Source organism: Pimephales promelas, chromosome 5, assembly GCF_988280905.1.
Source record: "Pimephales promelas chromosome 5, fPimPro1.hap1.1, whole genome shotgun sequence".
Classification (NCBI taxonomy): Eukaryota; Metazoa; Chordata; class Actinopteri; order Cypriniformes; family Leuciscidae; genus Pimephales; species Pimephales promelas.
In genome coordinates, this window is record NC_142773.1 from 41,555,317 (window position 1) to 41,578,423 (window position 23,107).

The 23,107-nt window shown below is 36.0% G+C and overlaps 2 protein-coding genes across 6 annotated transcripts in view; one reads left to right on the plus strand and one right to left on the minus strand.

Moving 5' to 3' along the window:
• The first annotated feature begins 3,044 nt into the window (after positions 1-3,044).
• klf2b (Kruppel like factor 2b) lies at positions 3,045-6,281 on the plus strand. The gene is made up of 3 exons (XM_039665579.2): positions 3,045-3,371; positions 4,472-5,324; positions 5,535-6,281. Exons 1-3 carry the CDS (start codon positions 3,303-3,305, stop codon positions 5,708-5,710), a joined length of 1,098 nt encoding a protein of 365 aa, XP_039521513.2. The 5' UTR covers positions 3,045-3,302; the 3' UTR covers positions 5,711-6,281.
• A 3,094-nt stretch (positions 6,282-9,375) lies between these two features.
• The window catches only part of eps15l1b (epidermal growth factor receptor pathway substrate 15 like 1b), a 41,813-nt gene continuing 28,081 nt past the window's right edge, over positions 9,376-23,107 (minus strand). For 2 of the 5 annotated variants that reach the window (XM_039665580.2, XM_089131552.1), the window contains exons 23-24: positions 16,739-16,881; positions 9,376-10,122 (exon numbers count right to left, since the gene is read on the minus strand). In XM_039665580.2, coding sequence (XP_039521514.2) covers positions 9,976-10,122; positions 16,739-16,881 — 290 coding nt within the window. In that variant the 3' untranslated portion in view covers positions 9,376-9,975. Of the gene's footprint in view, positions 10,123-11,847; positions 11,865-16,738; positions 16,882-18,172; positions 18,416-23,107 lie in introns of those variants that run through there. The other 3 variants (XM_089131553.1, XM_089131555.1, XM_089131554.1) reach the window with 3 other exon arrangements.

Below are 23,107 nucleotides of genomic sequence, written 5' to 3' on the forward strand. Positions count from 1 at the left end.
GCATTATGTCTTTGCACTTTGAAAGTCCCCATAAAACATGAAAAAGCATGTGTGTGTGTGTGTGTTTGGTTATACAGTTTGGTTCAAGGTTAGGGTTAGGTTCAGTTTGGATTAATTGCACAACTGATTTCACACACTTCTTCATGTCACACAGTATTAACTCTTAGGTTTTGAGTGAAAGTCACCTGAGCTCACGCTATCAGTCCATTCGATCCATCAGAGAGATCCGCTATCCATCCATCCGATCCACTAGCATCTCACGTTATATATCAGATCGCAAAACACTGTCTCAAACGGCTCGGATTTGCAATCATGACATTATTAACCGTTTCACCAAATTTTCCCAAGATTAAACAATCTGAGCCGCTCTTAAGGAATTTTAGGAGAAGCGTATGAGGCAATGCTGATAGTAAAATGATTTTTTTCACAATCGGATGTGACTTTCACTGGAAACTTCTGGCATGAGTATCTTACTGTACTTTACTCTTGATTAATCATAATTCATGAATCAAATTAAACCAGAAGCACAAGAAACTCTGGTTTGCAAGGAAAATCTAGTTTGCATAATAGATTACGCAAAACCAAATGAGCCAGCGTGAATGAGCCACCTTCAGATCCATTGAACATGTGTGACAAAAGGGATGAGAAACATCCCAAACTCCTTGGAAACTGAGAAACCAAACAGCACATAGAAACCGAGGCAGAACTGATCACACTCATGACTGTTATGAGGTCAAGAGGTCAACTCAATATGACCAGTTGTACTTTACACAATTAAACATCAGTTTTTCTTTTGCTGATAACTTACTCACCCTCATGTCATCCAAGATGTCCATGTCTTTCTTTCTTCAGTCGAAAAGAAATTAAGGTTTTTGATGAAAACATTCCAGGATTTTCTCCATATAATGGACTTCAATGGGGTCCAAACGGTTCAAGGTCCAAAAGACAGTTTCAGTGCAAACCACAAACTGTTCAATGGGCTTTAAACGATTCCAGGCGATGAATAAGGGTCTTATCAAGCGAACCGATCACTGATTTAATAAATAAATAACAAAGTTTACGTTTTATAAGCTCAAATGGTCACCTTGCTCTGTTCTGTGAGTCACGTTCGTGACTCTTCTGTTTGAACTCGTTCATCAAAATGAACGAATCTTTTTTTTCGTGTCAGTTGGTTGATTCAACGAACGAAGTTGACTCTGGAAAAGATTTGTTGATTTTGATGAACGAGTTCGAACAGGAGAGCCATGAATGTGCATCACAGAACAGAGCAAGACGACTATTTGAGCTTATAAAATATCACGCTTTTTTTTTTTAAATGAGTGATCGTTTCGCTTGATAAGACCCTTATTCATGGTCTGGTGTCGTTTAAAGCCCTTTGAACAGTTTGCAGTTTGTCTTTTAGACCTTGAACCATTTGGACCCCATTGAAGTCCATTATATGGAGAAAAATCCTGGAATGTTTTCATCAAAAACCTTAATTTCTTTTCGACTGAAGAAAGAAAGATATATATATTTTTTTAAATTGAACTACTCCTTTAAGCTTAAAATGTTCTGGAAATGTACATAATGCTCAATTAAATGTCGCCTACGGCATTGTCATGTTTATCATACAACGTTTTTTCAACACAATGCCATGTTTATATATACGTCATTTAGCATGTTCCATGAAAATAATAAGAAATAGTTCTCTGCATGTTTTAAAACAGAACAAAAACGTGTTTTTCTTGGTTTCGAGTGAGTGTCAATTTCAAAAATTGCCGATACTAATATACACCATATCGTAGGCTAGTAAATACTATAGCACATTAACATGGTAAATACCAAAGTGCTGCCACTCATGTGAACCAAAGTGCAAACCAATGAAGTAGAATTGTGTATTTCAGATGTACATACATAATAAGTAACCTGTCCAGTTTTTTCTTTTCCTGTCAAGTTTCTTTCGGGTCTCACGTGCATTAGCGCAAACAGTCGCGTCACGTCCTCGGGACATCATTATTATTAACCAAACTAATGGCTGCTAAAGCAAAGCCAATAATTCCCAGCAGCCATCAGCATTCCAGCCATTTAATCCCCCCTCCATTTACACCTGAATGCGGCGAAAGGTGAGGCGAACTTCTGAGAGGAGAGAGTCGAGGGATCAGGTGAGACTGGCGCCTGCTGTCCGCGTTTAGACAAACCCGCTGCGCGCGCACAATCATCATGATAAAGCGCCTTTGAGGGCTCGCGCTTTCACATTAATCACGCTTCACATGCATTCCTCAAACAACATGTCTCACTGAAACCCTTTAGCGCAGTAAAGATGCTGGGTCAATGACAATATCAATCTGAGAGGGGAAAAATAGTTTTTTTTTTTATTTACACACGTGAAAAATGTTTAGAAATGTAATATGTGTAGCTATTGTATGTGCATCTTTCTTTTTTTCTGCAAAAACTGTCTAGTGTGGTAACCACAGACATAATAAGTATATGGTGGCAACCATACTATACAATATTTTCCTTGTGTGCACAACTTAAAATAAGCACCAAGAATCACGTTTTTAATAACATTTAAAAAGTTAAAATCTAAAAATCAAAAGTTAAAAATATTAAATTACATTTTACCTAAAAAAAACATATATAGACCTGTTTTTGAAAAAAAAAAAAAAAATATATATATATATATATATATATATATATATAGATGTATATATAATGACAGGGAAAACTTGACTTTTGGATCACCTACTAATCTATTGTACAGAAAATTGCCATATCAGCATGCAAAAACAACTTTATTTGACTTCGAAGTCTAAATGTAACCTTATTGTGTAGTCACTTGCTTTCATTGGAAAGTCTAAATTACGCATGGGTCAACGTAGGCTGTTTGGAGACTGGAATTACACTTGGATCAATTGGAGCTTTTGTTGAAACGCCTTGGTTACAGTTTTGTGTTTGGACTATGTGATAGTGGCGTTGACCCGCCCCCTCTCAGCCGCGCCTCTGACGCGTGCGTCACCAGCGCTTAAATGAGAGAGCGAGCGCGCAGTCCTGCACTGACTCTGAGACACACACTGTGAACCTGACGAGAGAGCGAGCGCGCACGCTGAGATATATAGCGACTATATTTGGGAGCTCTGAACGCGGTTTCCTTCACTCACACAATTGGTCCGGGATCAGTATTTATTAGGTAGGAGGCGCTCCTGCCAGACACTCTTTGTTCATGACTCTGGAAGTTCACTCGAGGGAAAAGCGCACCGACGTCTGACATCGCCTCAGGAGCAAGTGCAGCAACACAGAAGAAAACTACAACTCAATACTTGGAAATGGCTTTACCTTGCCTTTTGCCTTCGATTTCAACGTTTGCACACCACAAGGACAAATTTTGGGAGGATGTAAGTATTTGACACTTTTACGCACTTCTGAAACTGAGGTGAATTTGGGGTGATGTGGGCAACCTAAGCGCGTGCGTGGTTAAAACTGCGGTAGACACATAATATTTTAAGCGAATATATTACATGCTTGCATAAGTTTGCACTAGACAAAATATGTTGAAGATGCACTCTAAAAAATGCTGGGTTGTTTTAACCCAATTTTGTTGGGTTAAATTTATTAATTGCATTTTTTTAAATCCAACGTTTGGGTTTGTCCATGTTTGACCCAAAATTGACAACCCAGCATTTTTTAGAGTGTAGATTCGTCGAAAACGTTTTAATATATAAGGTATATTTAACTAGTTTTATGATGTTAAAAACTTGGTTTTGTGTATATATATTCATAATCGCATATACATATACAGAGATACCAAATAAACATGCATGGATACATGTCAAATTTATTTAGTTTTTTGCTATATAAAAATAGTAGGAAGAATTCAGAGTGATCGGGACACTTCGAGTCATTGAGACTTGGAAAAAGTGTCAAATAAAAAAAAATATCCTAAACTTTATATATATATATATATATATATATATATATATATACATATGAAGAGTTCAGATGCAAAAGCCTCTAAATGCCAATTGAAATGTTCTTCTTGAATGATGATTTGTATCAAACTTGTATATTTAAGTTCAGTGATTTCACTTAAATAACAATTAATAGGTAATTATCGTTGCCATTTAAGTGAAATTACTGAACTTAAATATACAAGCTTGATAAAAATCATCATTAAAGAAGAAAATTTCAAATGGCATTTAGAGGCTTTTGCATCTGAACTCTTCATATATAAATCGATTTTTATTTACTCAATCAATTCAGTTTGACACTTTTTTTCAATGGCCAAAACTGTCCCAATCCCTCTGAATTCTCCCTATATAGTAAAACAAGATAAATGCGTCATATATAGTACATCTATTGTTATATACAAGTAATTTCTGCCTTAAAAAGATACCCATGAATGTTTTTTAGCAGATTGTCCTTTAATTCAGTGTTGAACTGTCATAAACAGCTTTCCGTATGTGTAACCCTCGGTGTTTCCTCGGTTGTGTTGCAGAGGTGGAGAAGTGAGGAGGACAAACCCGTGATGGGCAGCTGCCCTCCGCTCAACGTGGCACAGAACATGGACACATGTCGTGTCCGCAAGGACGACGAGGATCTGAGCAATTACCTGGACCTGGAGTTTATCCTGGCCAACACGACGGGACCTCTCGAGGCGGGAGCCGAATACGTGTCTCACGCGGAGCCGTGCGGCCTGTACTCGACGGGAGCGTACGCGTCTCCGGATCCTCCTCCGTACGGGAACAGCCTCATGGCCGAGCTCCTGAGATCCGACGTGGATCACGGCGCATACGACGCCACCATTCAGGGACGATTCGTCATCAACCCCACCGGGTTCCCCAGACAGGACTTTGTTGATATCAAAGTGGAGCCGCCGATGGACGGTTACGGGCCGGTGATGGGAATGGTGCCGCAAAGCTGCCAAAAAATCAAACAAGAGGGCAACGTTTCATGCATGATGTCTTTCGAGCAACCCAGACTGGCCGTTTCTCCGCAGGCGGCGGGGAACATGACGCCCCCGCTGAGTCCAGAAGACTCCCACCTGAGGCAGTCCGTGTTTCCTCAGGGTTACCATCACTCGCCGGCGACCTACGCTCAAATGCAACTCCCCTACACGGCGCCGCACCAGTTCGGGATGTTCGACGAGCCCATCGGGATGCAACCCAACATGCAATGGGCTCTCCTGACTCCGCCGTCCTCCCCGCTGGAGCTGCTGGAGTCCAAACCCAAGCGAGGACGACGCACCTGGCCGCGGAAGCGCACCGCGACGCACACCTGCACCTTCGCCGGCTGCGGGAAGACGTACACCAAGAGCTCGCACCTCAAGGCACATCACCGAACACACACAGGTAAGAGCGTGTACGAGTGACCACTAGTGGTCGAAAGCGGTACTGCGGTCCAAACTCAAAAATTTTAGAGAACGTTGTTTTTCCCGAAAACCTGCTCCTCAATTGGCAAATTGGCAACTAAACGCACATGCAAACATATTACGCTATTTTTCATGCTTTAGTAGAGTGAATAAAGCACCTAAATGTGACCCTTCCGCTTTGTTTCATCAGGTGAGAAACCGTACCACTGCAACTGGGAGGGATGCGGCTGGAAATTCGCCCGTTCCGACGAGCTGACGCGTCATTTCCGGAAACACACGGGCCACCGTCCGTTCCAGTGCCATCTGTGCGAGCGCGCGTTCTCCCGCTCGGACCACCTGGCCCTGCATATGAAGAGACACCTGTGAGGACTGGATCCACAAACACACACCTGCCTTATTTAATGACTTTAAGACGATCGTTGTCCGTAAAGATATATATATATATATATATATATATCATGCTTTTGTAACAAAGTAGCTGGTACTACATAGATCTTTCTGGGTAAAACCAAGTATCCTGAAGGGCTGGTCCTATGAATCTGTGTGTATGTTTAACAGTGCCTTTCTGAAGCCACGAAGAGTGCAAAAGCCTGACGACTAGCAAACAAACCTCCAGTGGAAAATGCACGATGACAATGTTTTGCGCTTGAAACTGCCTTGATTGCGTGTGTACCTTCTTTTCAAACGTTGGGGACACTTCACAATTAGTTGAAAACTGCTGGCTTGTTTTGACTGTCCATATTTGTTGGGTTAAAACAACCCAGCATTTTTAGAGTGAAAAACTAACACGTTCAGCTGGTTTATCGTGAAGCGTTGCCCGAACTGTTGTACACTAGCACCTAGGGCTTGAAGTCCTGGCTTTTTATAAGATTGTGTATATACATTTTATATTGAAAGTACTGTATTTATTGTAAATATTAAACTAAATTTGAATATATGCATGTGTCATTGCCTGTCGTGTTCAGTCTGACCGGTCGCGAGTCTCTTTGAAGCGACGATGCACGAGCGCTATTCCTGAACCCCCACTCAAGCTTGTATTATATAGTTTAGACCAAGATGCTTTCCAGCTGCGTCAGGTTGAGGCCAGCAGCCTGTGGCTTCTGCCTATAAATACAAACACTACATTTACATAATTACAGAGAGAGAATTTAGATCCGTCTGGACGGAGGGGCGCTCGCTCTCTGCTGAAGATCCCAGACTCCAGAGACACGGAAAACACACACACACACACGCACATCAAAGAGACTCCACTGGGGCTTTGATGTCCAACGTGGACGATGGAATACTAAAATCTGCGTATTTCATACAAATATTTGTTCAGGGATGGAAAGACTGCACTGTAATCTGTAATCGCAACATTTTTTAAATAATTAATGTGGTTCAGATAACATAATATTTTGAGTTTCTGATGATTAAATCAATCTCCAACTCAACTTTAATAAGCTTAAAATTTTAAGGCAACCAGGTTACTTCATTTTTTTTTTTTAAGTTAAACCAACAATTTTTTTTTATTTTTATTTTTTTACAGTGTGGAGATTTACAAAGAAAAATGCATTTATTTCTATAAACAGAACTGGTCAGAAGTTTAGACACGCCTACTCGTGGTTTATTATTGCTATTTTTTATATTTTAGAACAAAGATCAAGTAGAGACGTTTATAAATATTTTAGATATGGTGCAATTCACTATTATGAAATAAAAAAATTAACATGTTATATAATAAAATATTCAATTATACAGCATGTGCATGCAAAATGTATGTTTATATATTAAAATTGAATACGATATATATATATATATATATATTAAAATGTAATCAAATTTAATCAATGTGTTAGTTAAATATGATCTGCGTACTAAATATATTTAAGTAAATTGCTTGTTTTGATCTGCATGTGTGATATGGATATAAATATGCATCAGATGCATCAAATAATATATATATATATATATACACACACACACAACAATGCTGGGTGATTTCAACCCAACATTTGGGTCAAATATGGACAAACCCAGTTAAAAAACCGCACATTTTTTAATTACATTTTTTATGTATATATACAGTCTATATATAGAGTTTATATATATATATATATATATATATATATATATATATATATATAAACTCTAAACAATGCTGGGTGATTTCAACCCAACATTTGGGTCAAATATGGACAAACCCAGTTAAAAAACTGCACATTTTTTAATTACATTTTTTATGTATATACAGAGTTTATGTATGTATATATATATATATATATATATATATACTGTATATATATATATATAAACTCTAAACAATGCTGGGTGATTAACCCAAAATTTGGGGCAAATATGGACAAACCCAAATGTTGGGTTAAAAATGCCATTTAAAATCTTCAACTTTCACTTTCAACTGTAAATTTTTTAATTACATTTTTAAACCAACATTTGGGTTTCTCCATATTTGACCCAAATTTGGGTTAAAAAACCCCCCAGCATTGTTTAGAGTGCATACATCACTTCACAGACGGATCAAAAACAAGCAATTTACTTTAATATAATGAAAATGCAATATAATATAAACAATAAAAATAAAACCAACACATCATATATATATATATATATATATATATATACATACATACATACATGCACACATAAAAAAATTTACAGCTGAAAGTTTTTAAATTACATTTTTAACCCAACATTTGGGTTTGTCCATATTTGACCCAAATTTTGGGTTGAAACAACCCAGCATTGTTTAGAGTGCATATATCACATATATATGTAATTAATTTAATATAATGAAAATGCTATATAATATAAACAATAAAAATAAAACCAATGCATCATATATATATATATATTCTAAGAGTTGTACTTGTTCTGCATGAGAGGGTAATGTGTAAAAACAAAATAACAGGTTCCCTTTTACGCAAATTCAAGAGAAAAAGAAGAAACGTGATCCTGACTATTATTAGCCGACTCGGTGAACTGAAGCAGAAATCTCATTTCACTTTTATGCGCTGATGATAGTAACTATTACTACCAATCTGACACGAACAGAAAATAAGCTTCTCTTTTTTTCCTCCTTCAAAGCAAAACAAATATAAAGGACTGTGTGTTTACTGTATTTAACAGATTTCAAAGTCTATCTATTAAAGATGAGATATTCTCCCAAACTATTTAACAAAATCATGCAATGACACGTTTTAAAAATAGTGATTTTGAACTTTAAATTCACCACTCAGCACTAAAACCACAACTAGACGAGTGTGTCTGAATGAAGCGCACGTGTGGATGGTTAAGTAGGTGAAGGAAGAAAAACACAAATGAGGAAAGAGCCGAAGCCTTGTGTTTCGGTCACCTGAGCCCTTCTCATTTGTCCATCTTAACATCAGCACTTTCAGTAAATACAAACTCGCACAGGAATTTCCTGTTATTCCAAATGGGGGTAATTAACATACCGAGGCTAAAATTCATGCAGCTGTTCAATTATTTTCACACTTAGATCTCAATCTTTTCCAAGGCCTCCATTTGAGTCCGGCTCGAGCTCGGACTTCATTCTTCCAGCTTGTGTTACTCGACGGATCCAGGAAAAACAGCAAGTCCTTCACAGAGCATTTGCGAAACACAAAGGTCTGATGGACGCACACGAGCGGGATGAAAAAGAGCTCGTCCATCACAGCAGGACACGTGCGTTAGTGATCGTTCACCGACGCAGATATGAAGCCCCAGGTGAAAAAGATGTACAATTAAGTGTATTAAAAATGCATTACAATATATTTGTATTGTATTAAAAACATATTTAAGTACATTTTTAATACACTTAATTGTACGTCTTTTCCACCTGGGGCGTGATCTCTCAATCCGTCTCGGACGGCAAACGGCCAAGTATATACACTACACATGGGAAGTAATGGCTTTTTTAGTCCAACATTTTAGTTTACCATTTATTAAACATGTTTAATATTTATAAAACACATTGTGAAAATTATTTCTAGCCCTTTTCCACAATAGAAACAAAACACGACGAAACCATCAAAACCATGTAAACACCCAAATTTACTTCTTTACTTCATTCAAACAATCCATAACCTGCTGATTTTAGTGTCTAGTATCACAGATGCAATAAATACATAAGAATGAGCTCAATATACAGTATAATGCTTCAATGTGCTTCTTCAACAAAAAAAAAAGGCTTCAAACTAAATCAACGTAGGCAGTGATTTGGCGGATAAAGGGTTAAACACAAACTCACTCTCATATGAATATAAATATAGCAAAACCCCAATAACAAGCAGCACGGCAGATTCCTTCCTTCAAAAGTGCAGAACATGCTTCATTTGATCTTGATGCATAATATTAAGGATGTGTTGGGAGTGCAAAACACAGACATTATATATGATCATATAGTGCACGTCACGGGTTCGGTAATTTAGCAAACATCACATCGCGACGGTTTCTGTGTGGATGAAGCTGATCGTAATCGAAAAGGTCAGTGAGATATAAAGCACTTGATGCGTATTACGATACTGATGATGTGCATAAGTAAATGCGTCCTGCTAGTCCCACAGGATTTGGTAAAGCTAGCTGTATATAATCTCACTTCATTGGTCCGGGGTTGCTCAATGGTTGATGTGATCTCATGTTCTGGGCACTTCAGCTCGACTGAGGGCGAGGGCCAGTTCCAGGTCTTGTTGTTCCTGTAGTTGAAGTCTCCTCCTCCGCTCCGCCTCCTCTCTCTGGCTCTCACGTTTGGCCCACTCCAGCTGCTGGGTCTCACTTCCGAACTGAACCGGGAAACAAACGTCATTATAGAAGATACAATTCATCACACAGGAGAACGCGTCACTGTAGGGCTGGGCGAGATATCTCGAAATTGACATAGATTGACGTTTTCAGCGCTTACGATCTCCAGAGTGTTTTAAAACATTTGCGTTTAACAGTCACACTCGGGGCCTTCGGGTCAGGGCGGGATTCATATTTAAAAAAGAAAATCATAATTTTTTTTTTTTAGTTGTTTTTTTAATAAATTTTTTTCTTTTCTTTTTTGGTGTTTTAAGAAAATTAAAAAAAATTAAAAAAAAATATTATGATATAATAATTATGACCGAATTTTCCGCCATTGAATATAATAGAAAAAAATATCTAAACAGTTTTTCTTTTTTTTTTAAGCTGTATTTCATTTTGTAGTCAAGCCTAGGCCTCATAAAAGCAATTTTTGAAATTAGATGGATGCCATTTCGTGGACAAACTGAGCTTTTTAAAAATGCAAAACACATATAATCTGAATTTTTTGGTGTGCGTGTGTGGATGTGTGTTTTGTACTCTTAATGTTTTATAGATTCACCCCTTCACTGTTGTGTGCTTTTTTTCAAGATCGTTGCTGATTTGTAGATTGTATGCACACAAAAAAACTCAGTATTTTCACATTTTTGCCAATTTCCCATTCATTTCCTATGCGGGTCATTTTTGACCCGAAGGTCCTGAGTGTGACTATTTTTTTACGTCCACTTAGACTTTTCAAATCCTGTCCCCAATTTTTTTGGGTGTTCATATCCCAAGTACCATTAAAGTCACCAAGTTTCGGACAATTCCGATGAAGCTACGATTTTTAACATTTTTTTTTATTTAAACGCTTCGGGTCATTATTGACCCGAAGAACCCCAGAGGGTTAATCGAACAAAAATAGGTAAAATAATCGAGATGTGTTTACAAACTTATGGTGCGTTCTATTATTGATTTGATTATTATATTATTCAAAATAATAATAATTATTATCATAGTATTCATGATGTTGCTTGATTTTATACCGCGAGTAAAAGCATTATGAATATATTGTGACTATTCAATATATCGCCCAGTCCTAAAAATCACTCATTTCAAATTAGCACAAGTAATTTGCGCACAATTATGCATGATCCAATCCGTGATTTTATTGTTTTTAATTGGTCAGAAAGCAGTGTGAGGATCATTATTTGATTGAAAGCCAAGAAACCAAAGCTGTGAAGCCTTTGGTTACCATCAAATGCAAGTTACCAGTGACCCAACACACAGTGAATGAAGTCAAATCCTCATTTCTAAATAACACAGAATTAGAGGAAATATAAAGAGGGCTTAGAAGTATGAAAACTATTTGAATATCAAATCAAGTCACTTTATAACTAAAAGTCATCAAAATCATTTCTAAAGTAAATCAACATTTATTTTAGGGTAAAAAAGCACAAATAATACGTGATCTAATGCAATGGCATTTTAAGTTTAATATCAGTGTCTAAACACTTCATGAAGGTGATTTGTGTAAGAAAACAATGCCTATGGCTTTCTCACTGTGATTGGACTACTGGTCTTACATTTGCTGCCGATGTTTTCTAGGGTTTCGGTATGTGGTCTGATTTCTCAGGGTGATTTGTGAAGGGATGTGTGTGCACGCAGGGTGGAGTAGGTGTTTAATGGTTGAGACAAACACATGCAGAGCACTCAGATGTGGTCAAAAGACCTGCGTTTCACCTTACCTTCATGTTTTCAGTGCCTGGGAGAAAGACAAATTACAGCACAGATCTAAACAAGCACGGCAAACACAACACAAAGCCTCATGCAACATGCAAAACTGCATCTGCACTGCATGCCATGGCACAGCACACACAGCTAGCAGAGCAAAGATGTGGTTTCAGGTCAGTTGAGCCACTTGTGGCATGACCTGGATTTGTGCACCTATTATGCTTTTTCAAATATTATCTTTTATGCAGTGTGTAAAAAAGCTGGAAAGTTTTAAAGGTCAAAGTGCATGACAAATAAAGCTATTGTGTCCTAAAAGAAAGACTTGATTTTGAACTGTTGAAGGAAGTCATCAGCACTTCTGTCACATTCCTAATTAACGTGACAAATTTGTATAATTCCAGCCTATGATCTTCATTGGCTGCCTGTGAACGATGTCGTCTTTGCCCCGCCCTCAAACACTGTAGACGTAACTGAGACTGGACGAGTTTGGTTCATGTTGTTGACGTGTCGGGGAATCGCTGCGAATCCTCTTTGATGGGCTTGTAATGGATGAGGACTTGATAGAGTAAAAGCGTTACTGTTCGTATCACTGTGTATCAAGAGCCGAGGAACAGCCGAAATTGAGATATGCTAATAGGCGTTTCTGACACTGTAAATGGTCGACCAGACTGGGCCATCTGACCAATCAGAACAGAGTAGATCAATCACTAAAGACTGGGGCATCTGACCAATCAGAGCAGAGTAGACCAATCACTACAGAGTGGGGCATCTGACCAATCAGAGTAGAGTAGACCAATCACTACAGAGTGGGGCATCTGACCAATCAGAGTAGAGTAAACCAATCACTACAGAGTGGGGCATCTGACCAATCAGAGTAGAGTAGACCAATCACAACAGACTGGACCATCTGACCAATCAGAGCAGAGTAGATCAATCACAACAGACTGGACCATCTGACCAATCAGAGCTGAGCAAACCAATCACTACAGAGTGGTCCATCTGACCAATCAGAGTAGAGTAGACCAATCATTACAGAGTGGTCCATCTGACCAATCAGAGCAGAGTAGACCAATCCATACAGAGTGGTCCATCTGACCAATCAGAGCAGAGTAGACCAATCACTACAGACTGGGCCATCTGACCAATCAGAGCAGAGTAGACCAATCACAGACTGGGCTAGCTGACCAATCAGAGCAGAGTAGACCAATCACTACAGAGTGGGCCATCTGACCAATCAGAGCAGAGTAGATCAATCACTACAGAGTGGGCCATCTGACCAATCAGAGCAGAGTAGACCAATCACAGACTGGGCTAGCTGAATAATCAGAGCAGAGTAGACCAATCACTACAGAGTGGGCCATCTGACCAATCAGAGCAGAGTAGACCAATCACAGACTGGGCCATCTGACCAATCAGAGCAGAGTAGACCAATCACAACAGACTGGACCATCTGACCAATCAGAGCTGAGCAAACCAATCACTACAGAGTGGTCCATCTGACCAATCAGAGCGGAGTAGACCAATCACTACAGAGTGGTCCATCTGACCAATCAGAGTAGAGTAGACCAATCATTACAGAGTGGTCCATCTGACCAATCAGAGTAGAGTAGACCAATCATTACAGAGTGGTCCATCTGACCAATCAGAGCAGAGTAGACCAATCACAACAGACTGGGCCATCTGACCAATCAGAGCAGAGTAGACCAATCACTACAGAGTGGTCCATCTGACCAATCAGAGCAGAGTAGACCAATCACAACAGACTGGGCCATCTGACCAATCAGAGTAGAGTAGACCAATCATTACAGAGTGGTCCATCTGACCAATCAGAGCAGAGTAGATCAATCACTACAGAGTGGTCCATCTGACCAATCAGAGCAGAGTAGACCAATCACAACAGACTGGACCATCTGACCAATCAGAGCTGAGCAAACCAATCACTACAGAGTGGTCCATCTGACCAATCAGAGTAGAGTAGACCAATCATTACAGAGTGGTCCATCTGACCAATCAGAGCAGAGTAGACCAATCACAACAGACTGGGCCATCTGACCAATCAGAGCAGAGTAGACCAATCACTACAGAGTGGTCCATCTGACCAATCAGAGCAGAGTAGATCAATCACTACAGAGTGGTCCATCTGACCAATCAGAGCAGAGTAGACCAATCACAGCAGACTGGGCCATCTGACCAATCAGAGCAGAGTAGATCAATCACTACAGAGTGGTCCATCTGACCAATCAGAGCAGAGTAGTCTCACAGAAAGGAGGGGTTTAAAGACTGAATCTTCAAACAAACCTATTTTTAATCTTTTATAAATTAGGTGATGAGTAATGTACATAATGAGATAATTAAAGTGTTTTTAGACCTTTGATGCATGTAATGTAGGAGGCTCCGAAACAAAGTTATGAACATTTAAAATCCCATAATTAAAACTGTTTGCTCCTGATTTTGTCTGAGGTTGTATGAAATAAATGTAGCAGTGATACTTGTGGAGCATCGTATCAAACAAATACACTTAACTCCATTGAAATTGATTTTAAACCGTCATTTAAAAAACATCTAAAAATGTGCAAAATGCACGTAAAGTAACTGTGACACTGTGGTGAAACCAGCTGGCACTGCATGTCAGAAAACAGGAAGCGTTTTGGTAAACGCTTCTCACTTTTCTAGACCTCAGTGTCATCCTGAGGTCATATTATCATGATGCTTTTGTAAGGTCACTTATACGCATATAGCGTACTTCAGGAATATGAAAGGGCATTTAAAACCATCAAAAACATTATTTTTATCCAGGAATATGGTGTCAAACATGCTAAAGTAGTTTATAGTTTTCTGAATCATTCAGTTGAAGAAAATAAGTTGCAAAAAACAGTGAAAAGCCTTTAAAGTTCCTTTAAAAGTAAAAAAAAAAAAAAAAAAAAAAACTAACAGATAGTCTTGTTTTTAGAGAATATATCTATGCCATATTAGCAAATTTTGTTAAGGTTAGTGAGATTTATGTAAATCAATTTTAGGTAAATCAAATAAACAAATGATCTTTAGCCTTGTTAGGGATGAATATGATGTTGAGTATGTATGATTATGAAGGATGCTTGTTAAGACATTAAACAGCTTCCTGCTTCTTATGTTTCCTCCAAACCAGATTAGTGACAACAAATATAAATTGCAATGGAAATTATCAAATTTGTATCCTCTGAAACCAGGAATTACATAATTGGTCTCATCATTTTAATGGTAGTATGCAAACAAAATGTATTTTCTTCCACTATTTTGTCACAAAAAAACTAAGGTTAAAAGTCTGAGGGTCATAATAAACATTAGCAGAGTTGATTAGAGCCCGACCGATAAAGGATTTTGAAGGCCGATACCGATACAAATATTTGTTGGTTTTAAAATCCGATATATCGGCCGATATTATTATTATTATTTTTTTTCAGAAACGCGCAACAAAATATTAACAGATTTCCCTAACATTAATTATTTGTAGTTAATTATGAGTTTTAACTAAAATAATATGATAATGCATAACTGGTTCTCTCTGCCAGGATGTATGGCGCGTTATACACAAATGCACAACAGGAACGGTGTAGAGCGCCCTCTGGTGGACAAACTATACAACTCCAACACTCATGACATGGTTAAAGCGTGTTTCGTCCGTTTTTATTTTATTTTTGAAATATTTTAGAAAATGCCTAATATCGGCCGATATATCGGTCTGGCTCTAGAGTTGATGATGAGCCGTGTGTGTTCATGAGTCCAGTATAGAGCCAGACTGATATATCGGCCGGCCGATATTAGGCATTTTCCAAAATATCGGTATCTGCAGTTATAATGGCCGATAAATGAATTTTTTAAAAATAAAATAAAAACGGACGAAACACGCTTTAATCATCTCTCCTTGGCCTGTTATATTGAAAATGTATGTTTTACAATTTGCAGTATGATGTTATCTATTGCTAAATTATGGCTCATCATAGACTAGCTAACCACAAAGCTAGCTAATGCCACAATCATCAGTGGAAGACCGCTAACGTTAACATTAATGAATGGAAACCACAATTAAGCCTAAATAACGTAATGATTACTGTATTTATAACTAGCATATCTCTAGTTACAGTCCCTGCATTGTAAAATGTAAATTATACTTGCGAGGAGTGAACATTTAGACATAGAGAAAAAGTATCAAACGTATCTTGTGCAGAACGTGTGTGAAATCCAACAATATTTAATAAAAATATATATATATATCGGCCGATATATCGGATTTTAAAACCCCAAAATATTTGTATCGGTATCGGTCGGGCTCTAGTCCAGTACACTTGAAATCAAAGGTTTGGATAGAAACAAACAGGGCAAACCCTTCAACAGCAGGCTTGTTCCACTACAGAACTTCCTCTTGTTGTTCCTGTTCAGCTGCATCATCAGAAAGCAGCAAAACCCCTAGAGCAACCTAAAATAAAGATCAGTATTTTTGTTCTAATGTCATTTCTAGCATATTTTAAAAGTTGGGGTTTAAAAGACAATTAATAGAGTGCGCTGAGAACTGGAGTCATTTAGAGCATCACGATTCTGGATGAATTAAAAATCTAAATTTAAAATACTGATACAGAATTTTATTTTATTTTATCACTTCGGGTTGGTACACGAAACGAAATTTCCACAACACTTCATCCGTAGAGTGGTATAAGGAGGCTAGTTGGCACTTCAGCACTGCGTTGTGAAAATGATCAACATTATGTATAATCCCATGTCTTGATTTTGGCAATGGCATGATGCATACGGGCAAAGCAGCAGTTGCAAATATCGGCATGAAGCGGAACTACAAGCTAAACAGAAATGGGGTGCTAAAACAATGACAGCAGACAGAAACTAGCTAGATGGAGACGATGATGCTGGACTTACAGCTCTAAAGTCTGCTAACCCCGTGGGCGGGTTAACAGCAGACCGTAAGGGTCCTCTGTCCACATGTGTCTTTCGAACAGCTGGAGCACCAAACCCTTGACTATGAACCACTGAACCGCTATTCGTGACGGACGAATTCTTCCCTGAAATAGTGTCAAAGGAAACAAAGATGACTCCCAAAACACCAACAGAACAGTTGAGGTACAGGACAGATCGTTAAAAATGACAAGAAATATTATTGAAAGTCTAGAATTAGAGCTGCACGATTCTGTTTAAAGCGATAGTTCACCACAAAATGAAAACTCTGTCAGTAAAGACTTTCATTCATCTTCAGAACACAAATTAAGATATTTCTGATTAAATGTGAGAGTTGGATCACTCCTCCATAGGCTTCTAAGGGATCGAAAATTGCCGGCCCAGAAAAGTTATTAAAGACATCGCTACAATAGTCCGAGTGACGACAGTGGCTCAATCTTAAGTTTATCAAGCGACGAGAATACTTTTTTTGCGTGAAAAAAATAAATAAAAAATAACGACTTTATTCAACTATTTATTCGCGTTCGAAATTTTTGCACATTAAAAAATAAATACGACCTCACATTATGTCAATGACGCTTGCACACTGCAACTTTCGTCCGTCATAAATAAATAAAAAAATAAAAAAATCGAATCGGGTTCGATTTTCTGCGTTTTTCGCATCCGTAAGCAAGCAGTTTGAATGGTGTTTTGACAATTCAGAGCCACCGAATCACGAATACGAAAAAACGCATACGAACATTTTGGACTCAGTGTGCAATGGCCTTAACTGCGCAGCGCTTCTATGTTGTACGTCACACACATCACACACATGACCAATAGTTGAATAAAGTCGTTATTTTTGTTTGGTTTTTGCGCACAAAAAGTATTCTCGTCGCTTGATAAACTTAAGGTTGAGCCGCTGTCGTCACTCGGACTATTGTAACGATGTCTTTAATAACTTTTCTGGGCCGGCAAGTTTCCATCCCTCAGAAGCCTATGGAGGAGTGATCCAGCTCTCACATTTAATCAGAAATATCTTAATTTGTGTTCTGAAGACGTTCTTGAACAATACGAGGGAGAATAATTACTAACAGAGTTTTCATTTTGGGGTGAACTATCCCTTTAAATAGAGAATTACGATTTTTTTTTTTCCAAGCAGAGATTACGATTCTGAACAGACAAATAAACAAATCAATGCAATTCATTAAAGGTTCGGAGAAAATGTTAATAGCTGCAGACCATTTAAAACATTTAATTAATCTGAATGAATTATCTGAGTGAATGATTCAATGACTCACTTGACTATTACTGGATAAATCAGCATTTATGAATGAACTCTTGAATGAATGATTCAATGATTCAACGACTATACATTTTTAACAGTCACTAGTCGCCTCCTACTGATGTAATCATGTAATAGATGCAATCTTTATTCACGAAGGTGTTTGAATAATGATTAATCGTGCAGCTCTATGTCGAATTTAGTTAAAAGCAGCTGAATTTTATTTAAATGATTATTTATTCAAGCAAGAGCACACCTCACATGTTTTGATCAAGTATTTAATGTAATAAGAGCAATGATTATATGCAGTTGCTTCAATAAATTCCAGTCGCTTTCGTCCCGATTGTGCAACGATCCTGGATGAATGCAGGAAAACCCTTGATATGTGAGAGAAAGTGACAGCAATCAAGAAACAGATTGAAAGTCAGTTTGAAAACAGTCAGGTGTGTGATTTACTTTCACATGATTTCAGCAACTCCATTAAGGCTCAAGTAAATATATATTAAAGTCCTCCTGTGGTGAAAATCAATAAAATGCTTCGAGACAAATCATGTGTAAATCATAAGTCGAGTATTTTCAAAATCGACCTTGTAACCAAGGAAAAAACTTTTAAATATGTGATTTTGGTGATCAATAAACGTTTGCCTACATTCTAACAAATAAAAGGTTAAATAAAAGTACATTACACATGATATTAACTCGTATAGCATGAAATACGTAAATTTATAAAACACAATTTTGCAGTGAGATCATTGCAAAGTGAGGCAACTTAAGTCCAAAGCATACTTCAGTTTTATCGTGTACACGAGGGTCCATGTGATGCAAATTTTGTCAACCGCCTGCATTCGCGCACACTATCAAATAGAATATACATTAGCATATACGTAAAAAAAAAAAACGAAGTATCTTACGAAGTCGCTATAAAACTCCTGCCTATCTTTCGGAGCAGACGTTTAATTATCTTTCATTAAATGAATGCTGTACATCCCGTGTCTACTCAAATAGATGTCAAAGGTCTAAATTCACTAGCGGTGCACCACTGCAAAGGTTTCATTTCTTCAAAATATGAGCAATATTTACAAACCATTAAAAATAGGCAACAGCAACCACAACCTACTACAATAACAACTAGATTTATGTGAGTTGCAGAAGTGGGAAATGTGATTGAAGGGGAATCGCAAGAAACCTGTTAAGAGCAAGAAGCAAAAGAAAAAAACTATATGTGTATAATATATATATATATATATATATATATATATATATGTGTGTGTGTGTGTGTGTATATTTATTTATATATACATACAGAACTATATATATATATATATATATATATATATATATATATACATAGATGTATACATATATGCAATTAAAGTAATTACTGCAATTATGCATAATGTTTGTGAGTAAACATACACTGATTGTATAATTTTTGTGTTTGTGTAATAAAAACATTTTATTACTTTGATAAGAATCTAATGATAATCAAAATTAAGAAATATATATATTTGTGTATATATATATATATACATATTATATATGTGTGATTATACACACACACACACACACACACACATATATATATATAAATATATATATATATATATATATATACACACACACACACACACACCTACATATACACACATATACACACACATACATACATACATACATACATATATAAACACACAGCCATTATTTTAATTTTACATTGCGACATTATGGCAATTAAATGTATTTTATATTTTTTTTATATTATTATTTATTATTTACATTGTTTATATTGTTAAATAAAACATGTTTTACTTAAATAAGGATCTAAAGATGATCATATACATCACACACACACACACATATCATATATATATATATATATATATATATATATAATTTTAATTTTGCATTATGGCAATTAAATACATTTTGATATTGTATTATATACATTTAAAAATATAAAGTACTTGTATGTTTTATTTCAATTTCAACTTTTTAAGAATCATGGAATTACAGTATTTTTAGGGTGCAAATTATATATTACAGTAATGATGATCAATGCGAATAATTACCAGAAACAAAATCTAAAGTTATATGTGAATAATAAAACAATGAGAGTTTAGGGGGAAATTTATTTAATAGCTTAAATATCACATCCCAAAACAATCTTCATGGCCCTAATATTATTTGACTCTGAAATATGAGTCTGTGATATTTATACAATAAAGAAAATTTGAAATGGTGTGTGTGTGATTGTAACATTTACACACAAACACTCTAAATCTGCACTTTTTATATTCTGAAAGTGTTTAATAGGATCATTCGAAGTAAAAATGTCTGATAAAAAGCTAAAAAGTTGCATGTACTTGTACTTAAAATGCTCAGTACTTGCAGTTCCAGAGGAGTGTGAGAACCTGGCATGAACATATTTAGCCCGTCGTGGGAACATTGGTGCTCAGTTTAAGGGTGTGAACCGCGAACTTTAGAGGAACTCACTTCTCTACATCTCTCACACCACTACACAGGCATCTTGTGCCATGGAGAGGAAGAGCTTCTTTCTTTCTTAACTCAGAGATAGTAGTGAAACTACCAACGCCACACCCATGCCCTTTCTGTGCCTGTTATAGTAATAAACACACCACAAACAACACTAAACAGTCCCTGCATCAAACAAAAGAGAGAATTAGCAGTGTAAACACCCCGCTGTAAAGGTTATGCATCGGAAAATTCGGAACTTAAAAGTGCTGAATACGAAGTGTAAACATGCATGTTGGTGTTAGAGGTGACTTCAGTGTGTTTATGAGCAAAACAAGTTATAAAAAACTATATCTGCATACATTCAGTGCCATCAAATTAAGTTGATACTAGAGTACTATCTCTCAGCTTTGAGTTTGCTTTTAGTAATGCATTTCGGTTCCGTAATCGTAGTTTCATTGCATAATTTTATTGGGATTCTTGGCCAAAATGCACTATATAATGACCAGATTTCATGCAAAATGCTGGTTACCAGAAAACCAGAAAACATCTGCAAAAATTATTCCTCTCAAAATACTTTTTTTTTTTTTTTTTGTGCACGATGCATAACAAAAGAAAATTGCTAACACTTTATAATAAGGTGACATTAGTTAATGCTTCACAACCTAACATCAATTAACTAAAATTATATATCAAGAACAATTTATTTGTTATTTTTGTTAACATTGGTTGATAAAACACACCTGTTAATTATTACCTCAAGTCCATTAAATAATATTAACAGATGCGACTTTTGATATTAATAATGTATTAGTAAATGTTGAAATTAATTAATAAATGCTTTATAATTTTTAATTACGTGTCGCATCTTTTGATGAGGAAAGAAAATACAGGTTTAGTCCAACTTAAGGGTGAGTAAATCTTCATTTTTGGGTGAAACATTCCTTTGTGTAGACAAATAAACCTGCATTTGTCCGTTCTTGGACTGCATGACGCTGCAGTTGCTTATTATCTCATGCCAAGACGACTCTTATCTTTCCTGTCACAGATGTCCTACGATGAGCTCACAACGCACCGTTGCGTTTCGATATCGCCAAAATGGAGAAGTGTTTGACTTTCCATTATCAGACTCGCAGTGCATGATCTGTCATATTATTGAGTTTGTTGTCGTGTTGTGAAATATAATGTGGGTTGTGAAATTCGGCACTGCTCCGAAGATGTTTACAATTAAAACTTGAATTATTACGTATAAGAAAACTCCAGGTTCCATATAAATAGAGCTTATAAAATATAAAAACAATTTAAAACAAGCAAATATGGTGTACAATAAGTCTATAATGGGGCATTAAACTAGAATCTGAAAGTATCGCTAATGGACATTGCACGAGTTTACAAGTAGTTGGACCAGTGAGATAAAATCTATAATAATCAGTTTTGCACAAAGTTATATTCAGTAACTCTTGTCAGGACTATTAAACTCAAAGTACGTGGCAAGATTAGCAGAAAAGTTTGTGACAAACTATTCATAATGTTTATCATTGTTGTTATTGTTAACTAAAACTATTAAAAAACGTATTTGGAAATTGAATTAAATAAAGCTAAAATAAAATAAAACAAAACATTAGATTAAAAAAAATTAACTTTTAAACTAGGGCTGTGCAAAGATTAATTGCGATTAATCACATCCAAAATAAAAGTTTGTGTTTACATAATATATGTGTGTGTGCTGTGTATAATTATTTTGTATATATAAACACACACACATGCATGTATATATTTAAGAAAATGTGTTATTCATATATAAAATATTTATATTTATATATAATATATATACAGTATTTACATGCAAATAATTCTTAAATATATACATGCATGCATATGTACTGTATATATATATATATATATATATATATATATATATATACGTATATATATATATATATATATATATATACGTATATATATATATATATATATATATATATATATATATATATATATACAGCATACACACATATCATGTAACACAAACTTTTATTTTGGATGCGATTAATCGCAATTAATTAATAATCTAGTTTAAACATTTAATCTGAAGTACTAAAATTACTAGAATACTGAAAAATAAATAAATTAAAGATATACAATAATATTTAAAACAACCCCCCCCCCCAAAAAAAAAAAAACTAATAAAAATTACAATCACATGACAAAAATGCTAAAACTTAAAAATATGAAGATATGAAAATATAAAAATATAAAAAATAAAATCTAATTTAAACTAATTAATTAAATAATTTAAAAATATGAAAATATAAAAAATAAAAGCTAATTTAAACTATTAATAAATACTTTATTTGAATTAACTGTTTTGTTTCGTTTTTTTAAGAAGAATTAATACATTTTACAAACATATTCATGTTTTAAAACTGAGGGACATGTTAAAGTTATTTTGTGTGTATTAATTATACACTGGATTTAACCTGGAATGCCCCTGATCGTTAGCATATAGTTTGGGTCTGGTTATAGTTGGCTACAGTATTAAAACCTTTTGACATAATAATAAATCAAGCATACATCATAACCAAAACTCATTCTAA

Coding starts and splice junctions, on each gene's coding strand:
- klf2b (XM_039665579.2), top strand. CDS start 3,303: ATGGCTTTACCTTGCCTTTTGCCTTCGATTTCAACGTTTGCACACCAC. Junction 3,372..4,471: donor AGGACAAATTTTGGGAGGAT/GTAAGTATTTGA, acceptor GTTGTGTTGCAG/AGGTGGAGAAGTGAGGAGGA. Junction 5,325..5,534: donor ACATCACCGAACACACACAG/GTAAGAGCGTGT, acceptor TTGTTTCATCAG/GTGAGAAACCGTACCACTGC.